The sequence below is a fragment of the Carcharodon carcharias genome, chromosome X (genome assembly GCF_017639515.1).
Source record: "Carcharodon carcharias isolate sCarCar2 chromosome X, sCarCar2.pri, whole genome shotgun sequence".
Classification (NCBI taxonomy): Eukaryota; Metazoa; Chordata; class Chondrichthyes; order Lamniformes; family Lamnidae; genus Carcharodon; species Carcharodon carcharias.
In genome coordinates, this window is record NC_054507.1 from 25,273,701 (window position 1) to 25,286,271 (window position 12,571).

The 12,571-nt window shown below is 40.2% G+C and overlaps 1 protein-coding gene across 5 annotated transcripts; it reads left to right on the forward strand.

Annotated features, from left to right (window-relative positions):
* The first annotated feature begins 830 nt into the window (after positions 1 to 830).
* Positions 831 to 10,392, forward strand: mettl1 (methyltransferase like 1). Of its 5 annotated transcripts, none has more exons than XM_041180478.1 (7): positions 831 to 1,155; positions 1,733 to 1,797; positions 2,601 to 2,764; positions 5,457 to 5,641; positions 5,815 to 5,928; positions 6,546 to 6,647; positions 7,945 to 10,392. In XM_041180478.1, exons 2-7 carry the CDS (start codon positions 1,781 to 1,783, stop codon positions 8,089 to 8,091), a joined length of 729 nt encoding a protein of 242 aa, XP_041036412.1. In that variant the 5' UTR covers positions 831 to 1,155; positions 1,733 to 1,780; the 3' UTR covers positions 8,092 to 10,392. The 5 variants fall into 5 exon arrangements, with proteins under 5 accessions (XP_041036412.1, XP_041036407.1, XP_041036408.1 ...); XM_041180473.1 differs by lacking the exon at positions 831 to 1,155 and adding an exon at positions 1,163 to 1,231; XM_041180474.1 differs by lacking the exon at positions 831 to 1,155 and adding an exon at positions 1,163 to 1,231 and having other exon boundaries at positions 7,948 to 10,392.
* Positions 10,393 to 12,571: the final 2,179 nt, after the last annotated feature.

A 12,571-nucleotide genomic window follows, 5' to 3' on the forward strand; every position in this document is an offset into this window, starting at 1 on the left:
GGAGGAGAGGCTGAATGGCTTCCTCCTGTTCCTGTGAGACAGGCTCGAGGAGAGGCTGAACGGCCTCCTCCTATTCCTGTGAGACAGGCTCGAGGAGGAGAGGCTGAATGGCCTCCTCCTGTTCCTGTGTAACAGGCTCGAGGAGGAGGAGGGGGCTGAATGGCCTGTTCCTGTGTAACAGGCTCGAGGAGGTGGGCTGAATGGCCTCCTCCTGTTCCTGTGTAACAGACTCGAAGAGGGAGGGGCTGAATGGGCTCCTCCTGTTCCTGTGTAACAGGCTCGAGGAGGAGGGGGCTGAATGGCCTCCTCCTGTTCCTGTGAGACAGGCTCAAGGAAAGAGGGGCTGAATGGCCTCTTTCTGTTCCTGTGTAACAGGCTCGAGGAGGAGGGGCTGAATGGCCTCCTTCTGTTCCTGTGTAACAGGCTCGAGGAGGAGGAGGGGGCTGAATGGCCTCCTCCTGTTCCTGTGTAACAGGCACGAAGAGGGAGGGTCTGAATGGGCTCCTCCTGTTCCTGTGTAACAGGCTTGAGGAGGGAGGTTCTGAATGGCCTCTTCCTGTGTAACAGGCTCGAGGAGGGGCTGAATAGCCTCCTCCTGTTCCTGCGTAGCAGGCTCGAGGAGGAGGGGGTCTGAATGGCCTCCTCCTGTTCCTGTGTAGCAGGCTCGAGGAGGAGGGGGTCTGAATGGCCTCCTCCTGTTCCTGTGTAGCAGGCTCGAGGAGGAGGGGGTCTGAATGGCCTCCTCCTGTTCCTGTGTAGCAGGCTCGAGGAGGAGGGGGTCTGAATGGCCTCCTCCTGTTCCTGTGTAACAGGCTCGAGGAGGAGGGGGTCTGAATGGCCTCCTCCTGTTCCTGTGTAACAGGCTCGAGGAGGAGGGGGTCTGAATGGCCTCCTCCTGTTCCTGTGTAACAGGCTCGAGGAGAGGGGCTGAATGTTTTTCATTTAAAGGCGCTATATTAATGCACGGAATTGTCTTGTCACAATTTTCCTTGGACTTCTGCAATTTTTACCTGAAAGAAGCTTGACTTACAGTGATGGCTACTCTTTGATAATAATAATTTAGGAGATAACCCATTTACTTTTCGTTTTAGACAAACTCCTCATAATGCCTGAAGTAACAATCTGCGCTGATTAAATAGCGAGAAAAAAGTTCACGTGAGCATCCGGGCGCTCGATGATGACGCTTTTTCCATGCGACGATCGCGAGCGTGCGCTCGACTCGCGCCTTCATGTTCGTTTATATTCGAGTTTTCCTATTAGCGAATTGGCGATTATGGCGGTATCTGCTCCTCAGAAACGTTTTTACCGGCAGCGAGCTCACTCTAACCCCATGGCGGATCATGTCTTCGACTAGTGAGTGTGGGGGAGGGGGTCACCCTACTTTTAAAGTTGTCCCTCACCCTTGGGGGCTCAATTAATTAAAGCACTCATTTTATTATTGCAGGGATTGTAAAGTTTTTCTTTAAACACTAAAATTAAGACAAAACTCGCTAAATATCCCTAAGATTTATTTGGCCGATCTGAGCTCCTGTGAACACATTGCCTGGTTCACTCTGGGGTGTTGGACATGTCGAGAAAGGTCACACTGTCTGATTACACTAATGTTGGGGTCACACTGACCGATTACACTATATGTAATGCAGAGGTCACACTGCAGTCCCTGTTTGAGACTAATACCTGTAGCAGAGCAGACCAGTATTATCTTATGAGATGTCAATGTACTTTCCCACAGAGTTCTCATGTACACACAGCTCCATTATCCCCAGTGGCTCTTCTTTCGATGAAGTGGGAGCAGAGGTTTGTGTGTCTACTTTCTCAATATTAAAAAGGCTTAGCAGTGAGTTTATAAACGTCTCACAAGATGTTTGATTGGGTATGATCGGGATCTAGCTCTAATGGTCCAGGAATGCCTCAATTTTAAAATTCTCATCCTTGTTTTCAAATCCCTCCGTGGCCTCCTTCTCCCCTTTCCTATATCAGTAACCTCCTCCAGCCCTACAACTCTTGAGATTTCTGGGCTCCTCCAGATCAGAAGTGTGCCTGATCCCAACTCCAGCTTCCCTCTTGATGTCCATATTACATCAGAATAGAAGTGGACCACTCGGCCCCTTGAACCTGTTTTACCATACGGTTAGATTGTGAATGATCCATAGCACAATTCCATCTAGCTACCTTTGATCCATATCCCTTGATATCCTGACCTGATACAAATCTGTTGATCTCAGAATTGAAAGCTCCAGTTGACCTCCAGCATCCACAGCCTTTTGGGGACAAAAATTCCAAATTTCCACTAACCCATGTGTTGAAAAGTGCTTCCTGATTTCACTCCTGAATGTTCTGAATTCAAGATTGTATTCCCTTGTTCTGGATTCCCCCACCAAAGGAAATCACTTCTCTCTATCAAATTCTTTTATCATTTTAAACAACTTGATTAAATCACCTCTCAAATTCCTAAACTCAAAACGATTGCAGCACCTTGCCATCCAAATTTCCAGTTTCCGTAGGGCATTTTCATTTTTTCTTGTTGATTATTATATGATCCTTCAAAGGTTAATGATGACAGTTTATTGTGATTGTAACTTCTGCTTATTTTTCTGCAGCCCAGTAACACCTGAAGAAATGGATTGGTCTCAGCACTACCCTGAATACTTCAAACCATGCTCAAAAAATGACCGTCATGATGATGAGAAAGATCTCATTGAAAAGAAATTGAAGTTTCAGGTGGAATTTGCAGATATAGGTTGTGGATATGGAGGCTTACTAGGTAAGAAAGATTTAGAGCAATCTGCGTGTGTGTGACCAATTTTCTAAATATTCCATGTTAACATATTCTGATCTTTGTCAGACTAATCTATTCAAACCAAAGCCTCCGTTCAGTCCACAAGCATGACCCTGAGCTTCCTGTTGCTTGCCATTTCAATTCTCCACCTTACTTCCACTCTAACCTTGGCCTGCTACACTGTTCCAATGAAGCTCAACACAAGCTTGAAGAACAGCACCTCATCTTTCGACCTGGCACTCTATGGCTCTCTGGACTTGACTGAATTCAACAATTTTAATTAATAACCTTTGCCTCCATCTTGTTTCATATGTTCATTTTTATTCTCAATTCTCTCTTTATTCCTTCACATTGCATTTGGACAGCTGGTGTACAGCCATTCACACTTCATCTGGATACATCTCTTGTTTCTATACTATACTCATTACCACTGCCTTTGACTTTTGTACAATGAAATCTTTTGTCATTTAATCTCTCCTGCCCTTCACCCTAACACAGATCTTCCCTTTTGTTCTTCCTTCCCCCTTCCCTTTGCTCAAAACCCATTACATTTCTGTCTTTCCTCATCCTCAGTTCTGATGAAAGTTCATCAACCTGAAACATTATCCGTTTCTCACCACAGATACTGCCTGATCAGCATTTTCTGTTTTTATTTCAAACCAAAGCACTGTTGTTAAAATCCTAAGGCTCCCCTCATGACTCAGTTCCCTGTCTATTTCCATTTGTGACGAGCTTTGGAATATCTTTAATTTGAAGATGCTGTGGTTGTGCTAATGGTTACGTGTTGATTTTTTTCCCTTAAAACTATAGATTCAGGACACTTTTTAGCATATTTCCCCTCATTTTATAGTTTATAATTTTGTTTTACTTTTTTGCACAAATTTTATGTCCATTTACGGTGAAGGATTTCAGTGTTGGGGATTGGATCGCACTTCAGATACCCAGTGTTAACATTAAGTACCCAGGTCACGTACATGATAAGTTAGATGCAGAATAAGCAATGTATTTATCAAACAATGTTCCACAACTCCTGTGGACTGAATGGCTAGTGCTGAAATTCTTGGGATGCACCAAGTTTAAAAACCTTGTAACACTTTTCATTCTTGTGCGACTACCCAGAGTTCTGCAGCACTTAGGACAGTATTCTTGAGAAGACTGTACAACTAGAAAGCAAAATGAAGAATGGGAATATACCTTTAGCTACTTGGGTAAATGTTGTCATGGTTATCAAGTGAGACAGGGATAAATGGTGGGTCTGTCTCCAGTTCTGAACATCCAACTCTTTTTTTATTAACTTTACTTTTCAAAGGTTCTGATACAAACATTTGATAAGTTCAATTTGACGTTGCCTCAAAAATGTTCCTAGGGTATTGTATTTAAACAACTTATTAATCATTGTAAAGTATCATAATATGATATAAAATAGTTGCTGCATCACTCCAGTGGACTTTTTCAGAATCAGAATTTTACACCTTCATAGGTGGGTTATTCAGTGGTTTGAGAATTGTTAAAATATTTTTAACCCCAAGGCACTTTGTTCAAGGATTTGTTCAGGATTGTTCAATATTCTATTATAACATTGAATTCCTATCGCTAGATGGTGCTACTGCTTTATGTGAATGAGAGTTACAGGATTTTTGTGCTGTTGCAATGCAGTGAGACACACGACTGTGCGTCCACTAGATCCTTTGGCGATGAGCAATATTTTCTATATGTGAGGACCCAAAATAGTTCCTGAAACTTGTGGTACTTGAAACCAAGATGAGTTATATTCTTAAAAAAATTTTCAAGGCTTGTGCCAAAGTTTGTTGAAGGGTGAGGGCAATTTAATTTTGTTTCTGAAGATTCATTGATTTTAAAATTCTGTTAAAAGTTTTAAGTAGTACAAATGCATTCAGAGATAAAATACACAAATAGAAATAGAGTATTTAATTTCACCTTTCAATATACTGTGAACATTCCTTCTCTTTCATCAGGCTGCTGTTTTACATTTGTTCTATTTCAGAAACACATCTGCTTTGTAATCAGCTGGCTGACATTGCTGCCATAATGTTGCATGGTACAAGGAAAGATATTTACTGTCATACCGATCAGGGTATTTACTCAGGATAATAAAAATTCAGAGCGTTGTTCACTTGGTAATGAACTAAACTAAATATTTTTAGTTTTAAGGGTACAACGGGACAATATTTTTTATTTAAAGAGAAAAATCATGTCCCATATAATGGAACATTCAGCTGTGCTTTCGATTGCACATTGTGCTTTATCAAAAACATTGCAAATAATTGCTGACATCAAACATGTAACAAAGAACGTGCTGCTTTAATGCTGGACACTAGTGTACACTTGCATTGCAGCTCCTACCTTATTGCTCCCCATTTCTTTCTCCCTGATCAGTAAGTGTCTCTGAATTTATGACTCTGTCGCTCGTTTTAGTCGGGTCTTGTACAATGCATTCAAATCAGCATTTTGATGCCTCTTCAAGCCAACTAGCCTTCATGTAACAGAGGTTAGAAGTTACTTGGCACCATACAGTGAGTATGACAGTACTGAATCCTGTTTGGTTTAATTCAGTGCAGATTAAATCAAATCTACATTATTCCCTGGAACTAAGCACCAAAACTTCATAAGCTGCACACTGCAGCCTCTAATGGGGCTTATTCTTTTTTTTTTACAGTTGAGTTATCTGCTCTCTTTCCCAATTCATTGATTTTGGGTCTAGAAATCAGAGTAAAGGTATCCGACTATGTCATAGATCGCATCAATTCCCTAAGAGCTTCCAACCCTGGAAAGTACCAAAACATCGCTTGCATCAGAAGCAATGCCATGAAGTATTTACCAAACTTCTTCAAAAAAGGGCAGGTACAGTGACTGGTTTATTCGATGACTGTAATCCCAGCATAGTAGAATTCTTGTGCTGAAAATTTCAGAATCCTCTTTATTGTTTAATCATTATTGTTTAATGTTTCCCCAGAACTTTTGGCACTTTCACAAAAGTCTATAATTTTTTTTTCCTACTTTGTTTCTATTTGCAGCTAAGCAAGATGTTCTTCCTCTTTCCGGATCCACATTTTAAAAAGACAAAACATAAATGGAGAATTATTAGCTCTACGTTGCTGGCTGAATATGCTTATGTACTGCGTGTAGGGGTAAGATCCTTTTCTTTCCATGTATGGTGTGAAGACCCACGTGAGCACCTGATAACATGGGCTTCAACTTCATCTAGAAGATGGGGAGATGGTATAGCGGTAATGGCGCTGGACTAGTAATCTTGAGACCTTGGCCAATGCCCTAAGAACATGGATTCAAATCCCACCATAGCAGCAGGTGGAATTTAAATTCAGTTAATAAAATCTGAAATTGAAAGCTAGTTTCAGTAATGGTGACCATAAAACTATCATTGATTGTTGTAAAAACCCATCTGGTTCACTAATGTACTTTAGGGAAGGAAATCTGCCATCTTTACCCAGTCTGGCCTACATGTGACACCAGACCCACAGAAATGTGGTTGACTCTTAACTGCCTTCTGAAATGGCCTAGCAAGCAACTCAGTTTAAGGGCAATTAGGGTTGGGCAACAAATGTTGGCCTTATCAGCAGTGTCCACATCCCACCAAAGAATTTTTAAAAATCTAGACTGTGCTGCAAACATAGTTATATGCGCAGAACTATACTCATGCTTAGTTTTATGAAGTAATAGTGCTTTTTGGGTAATAAGGACCATTTTCCTGATGTTTTAACTATATATTTGCATTTTTTCTCCTTAGGGTTTGGTCTATACTATTACTGATGTGCTGGAAGTACATGAGTGGATGGTCAAACACTTCACAGAACACCCATTGTTTGAACATGTTCAACTAGAGGAACTGGTGAGAACTATACTTGCATATACATAGACATTACAACACAAACCTGAATTGTACAACAGTGACTATATTTCAAAAGTACTTCATTGGCTGTAAAACACTTTGAGATATCTGGTGGTTGTGAAAAGTGTGATATAAATGCAAGGCATATGTATTCAGAATCCTTTGTGCATCAGTTATTTTGTCAATGTTCTCTTCTTTACATACTAACTTTTCCAGGCTACAGTTCCATGGGCATTGGTGGTCCTTTGACGTCTCTTCCGACTTGCTGTTCTTCACATTTGAAACTGAACAGTGAATTTCTGCAGTCTCTCTAACTTTGCTAGCCCCCGATCCTGTCCTTGCCTGATGTTCACTTAAGTGCACTTTCCTGCTTTCCACCCAAAATTCCAGCTGGGCTTTATATTGCCCACCGTAGCCCAGGGACACTGAGCTATGTGGGCAAGATATCAGCTGGCAACCAAAGCCCATGGACCCTATCCCAGCAAAGGAATCAACAGATTTGATCAAGGAGAAAATTGGCATGAACATTTTGAACTGGTTGTGTCTTGTACCAACTTGGGTCTTTTTTAAAAGAGCGAAATGATTCTGGAATGAGCTCAATGAGCTGGAAATCTTTTAATGAGGAGGTGGTGGCATAGTGGTATTGTCACGGGACTAGTAATCCAGAGACCCAGGGTAGTGCTCTGGGGACCTGGGTTCAAATCCCACCACGGCAGATGGTGAAATTTGAATTCAATAAAAATTTGGAATTAAAAGTCTGATGATGACCACAAAACCATTGCTGATCATCGTAAAAACCCATCTGGTAGGAAGGAACTCTGCCGTCCTTACCTGGTCTGGCCTACATTTGGTTGACTCTTAAATGCCCTCTGAACAAGGGCAATTAGAGATGGGCAATAAATGCTGGCCTAGCCACTGATGCCCACATCCCATGAATGAATTAAAAAAAAAATTGCCAAATTGATTGTTTAGTTTCAGTTTGAAGTCACTGATTTCCGTGCTTCCTGACTGCCTCATCTCAGGCTATGGGGCTTTCCTCGGACCCCCTTCTCTTGTCCTATTTCCTTGTTGCAAAATAGTTTGTTATTTTGTGATCCTTTACTTTGTTTGGAGGATAGGATTTTTCCCACATGGAAAAATGAGAGTTGTCCCTACACTACTGTTAATGCACCTTCTAGTTCAGTATAGGTCGGTGAAGTGGTTGAGCATTCCCTTTTGGCTGTGGGTAGAGTGGAAGGCTTCTTTTGAAAGAAATGGAGGATACTTTTCTGATCCCTATTTTACTTATTTGAACCAGAAGAATGACATCATCATTGACCGTCTTGGTGTCTGCACAGAAGAAGGTAAAAAAGTTTTAAGGAATGGAGGACAGAATTTTACTGCAGTGTTCCAACGAGTTGAGGATAAAAAACACAGGCTGAAAATCGAAGAGGAAAGGTCCTGAGAGAAGTACTCCTTGATTTGACTTTACAGAGGCAAGTGACGATTGGAAGGTACCTGGCTCAATTGGAACACACTGGACCCACTCTCTTATGGTTGCCGCAACTTCATTGAAGTTAGAGTGCCACATGTGGTTAAAAAATACATAAATAAACTTGAAAATAACCTCAACAGCAACCTTCAAATACATGGCAAGTGTTGACAAGTATTCATTCTTGCATGGTGGGTATGTATTTTGGCCTATCAACAATATAAGTAGAGGGTTTGAAGATCTGTTTCCTAATGGTATTTTACAGATGTTTATTTTTAAGATTATCTAGAGCATGAAATTAAGAATATAGCATTGTGAACTATTAGCCAGTATAGGAAATTCCACTGAACAAATTTGTATATCACAAGTCTTCACTGTGACTGCTGTTTATTCTTGCTGTAATTGAGAATTGTCACTTCCGAGACGCGTGCTTATACCCATAGCTTCTTAAACTACTACTTACATTACAACAGTGACAACACTTCAGAAAATACATCACAGGCTTTGGGGTTTCCTGAGGCTGTGAAAGGTACTATAGAAATGCAAGTCTGCTTGCCTGTCTTTATACCAAAGAGGATTTATCAAGCAGGCTGAATGCTATGTTATTGATCTAAATAACTCCTTTTGGTTACTTATTACCTTGAGTGTCATTTTACCTCAGTTGGTAGCACTCACCTCTGAGTCACTAGATTATGGGTTCAAGTCCCATTTCAGAGACTTGAGCTCATAATCTAGGCTGGCACTCCAGTGCAGTACTGAGGAAGTGCTGCACTGTTGGAGGTTCCCTCTTGCAGATGAAATGATATATAACCCCTTTATTTTCATTTAAATAAATATCCTCCATTCAGAGAATTCTTCCCAGTGTCCTGGTCCCTCAACAATGGCCACCAAAAATGGATGAACTGATCATTCATTTATTTTGTTTTTAGGGTCTTACTGTGAATAATTTGGCTCCTGCAAATCCATACAAAACAGTGACCACATTTCAAAAGTAATTGAATGTGTGGCACTTTAGGATATCTTGCAGATATAACAAGGCATTTTAAAATAAATTCAAGCTGGTTCATTGGTTATGTTTTACTTTTAGTTTCATTCCATAGCCAAAAATAATAAAATTGGCTGGTTGACTGTGGTCAGTCGGGGCAACTACTTACTAAATTAAAATTATCCTGGTTTCATATTTGACCAATACAACCTTGGAGTTTAATCCAAGTTGTAATGAAAACAGACTATTTTGATCCTTTCCTTTTGAAGAGGTATGTATTCATTATTCCTATCTAACTATCCTATGAAAAGATATTTTTATTTTAAATGGTGGGCTGCTGGAACTGATACCAGCAACACAGTGTTCTGAAATGCACACTTCCATTTCCCAAATATTTTTAATTCTCCTATTTCCATTCCCAAGAAATTACATTTTTTTTTAAAAATGGGCAAAATCCATGTTCATTTGCATTTGCCATTGACTGGAACTTTATACAATATCACCAGGTTTTCAGTAATCAGGTTGTCAGTAGGCACTAATACCAGACTGGTTCATTGCCTACATGGATATTGGAGTTGTCCCACAACAGGTCCCAGGTTCAATGTAACACCACTAATAACCTGATCAAAAGATTACATCCCGCATTGTTTCTATAGACTTTGATAATGGGTTGGATTGCACCAGGTCAAACATACTTTGACACCAGTTACAGACCAAGTTAAGTGTACCATTCTGTCTTAGACAGAGAACCTTTGACTATTTGCATCAAAGCTGCTGTATTTTCAGGGGAGAAGGTCCGTATTTACAACATACGGCTTGTAAAAGAAGGGCAATAATTAACTGAAAAGGTCACCATGTGAGTTAGGGCTGTAAAGAGCCAAATACATATAAAGCATTTAAAACTTTTGACCCAGAATATGTTGGAATCAATTAGATACATTTTTTTTCTCTCTGGGTAGGGTGAGTTTTGTAGGTCAGTCGTATGCTTTCATACAAATGATAGGAGTGTGTTTAAAAATGAATCTCTGGAATCTGCTCTGGTTTAGCAGAAACTCTGTTAGCCCCATTTTTGTTCATTCTTGTCTATATACTCAAGTTGGGAAGCTACTGTCACTTTGCATTTTATAATCATGTCTTTATTCATCCATTCAAACTTTTTAAAATGGCAGGTTTATGTTCATCAGGAGTTCAGTCTGTATTCTGTAACTGTTCTTCATTTTGACCACTCTGAAAATACAGTTGCTTTTGGTGTAATAAAATGATGCCTTGTGTATGGGGCCAATGAGAAACATGCCTGTGTTTACTGGGTATTTCTAGACTCATATAAGATGACACTCAAATAAGCTGAAGTAGCCTTCTCCGTATATTTCAACATTGTGCATTTAAAATTGATTCAAATTTGCAACCTGCTCATAAAACCTTCCTTTCCCATCTACTGTGAATAATTGTAAAGCCTTTCTCGAATAGATTACAAATCATGGCCCTGTCTCTGCATGGAGATGTCATAATGTATGATATTAAAATGCTGTGTCCTCCTTAGCTGGAGCTTGAAACTGACCAGCATCTTCCATTGCAAAGTGCTTTGACTAAACAACAATTTAAGGTGCTTCACAGGAGCATCATCAGACAAATATTTGACACGAGCCACATAAAGAGATAGTAGGACACAAAGAGGTAAGTTTTAAGGAGGTTCTTAAAGGAGGAGAGAGAGGCTGAGAGACTTGGGGGAGGGAATTCCAGTGGTGGAGTGAAGAAAATCAGGGATGGAGAAAATGACTGAATTGGGGAGCACAGAGTTCTTGGTGGGTTTTGGGGCTGGAGTCAAGAATATTTGGCAGTATTTCTTTAGATCAGTAAAATTGTTGTAAAAGAGAATCCTTTCTGTTGGGATTTCAGCATATTCAATGGTTTGACCTGTTTTGTCATCGATTTACAGTGCAGGATTGACATCTATTGATTTTGATGGGTTGTGTAAACATAAAACAAAACACAGATGAAAAGCATGGCCCTGGCTATCTGTCCAGGTGAGAACAATTAAATGTGTTGAGATATTAAAAAGTACAAAGTACTAAAACAAGGACTAGGTCTTTCGGCTTGATCTGTCTACCCATTTCTAACGGTTGAATGACTGTAAATACATACAAAGATACATTCATGACCTTTAACATACACTCTGCAAAGATGGTGTTACTAAATCACTTGTGTGTATTTAGGGCAAATAACTTGGGTAGTGAATTGGTTAAAAAATTGCATACAGCCAGGCTTTCTGATTGGAATGGGTTTTGTCAATGTCTTGTCATTAATATTACTGAACTGCACATTCTATTTAGCAACAGTTGATTTAACAAGTTTAAAGGGTAGCAGCTTTAATTACAGAAATGTGATTAAACCTGGGCAGCAACAAAGATTTATCAATCTGGTGTGCATAAAGTGGAATAAGCACAGTCATGTTATCATTAAAGTTCATAATTATAATTGAGTTTCCAGTATATTTTTGCACAAAAATAATCATATAATGTTAACAGCATAAAAGGGGGCCATTCATCCTGTCATGTCTGTGTTGACTGTCTGCAAGAACAACTCACTGAGTCCTACTCATCCCATCTTTTACCCATAGCCCTGCAAATTTTTTTCTCTACAGATAATTATCCAATTCTTGAAAGCCACGATTGAACCTGCCATCACTACACACTTGGGCCGTGCATTCTGGATCCTAACCACTTGCTGCGTAAAAACATTTTCCACGTGTCACTTTTGGTTCTTTTGCCATTGCCTTAAAAGTGATTAGGTGTCCTCTGGTACCCGAACCTTCCACCAACAGGAACAGTTTCTCCCGACCTACTCTGTCCAGATCCCTCAAGATTTTGAACGCCTCTATCAAATCTCCTCTTAATCTTCTCTTCTGCGAGGAGAACAGCCCCAGCTTCTCCAGTCTATCCACTTGATTGAAGCTCTTCATCTCAGGAACCATTCTCATGAATCCGTTCTGCACCCTCTCTAATGCCTTCACATTCTTTATTACAAATGATAATTTGAATGGTGGAGCAGACTCAATGAGCCGAAAGGCCTACTTCTGTTCCTATGTCTTATGGTCTTAATTACATCTTTACCTAACAAAGGAATATTATAACACATAATTTTAGGGAAAGCCATGGGTAACACAGTATGTGAAATAGATTTCAAACATGTCACTGTTAGGACTGTATTTCTATTCCATTCTTTCAACTAAAGTTTTTTTGAAAAACATATCTTCAGTATGGGACATGTGGGAAGTAACATAAGCCTAGAAATGTAGCTGTGGTTCAGTGGGTAATGCATTCATCTGAATGAGAAGGTCATGCATTTAGGTGCCATGCCAGAGATTTGAGCACTAAATCCAAGCTGGCACTCCAGTGGAGTACTGAAGGAGCAGGCATCGTTGGAAGTGCCGTCTTTCAGATGAGATGTAGAACCAAGGTCCTGCCTGCC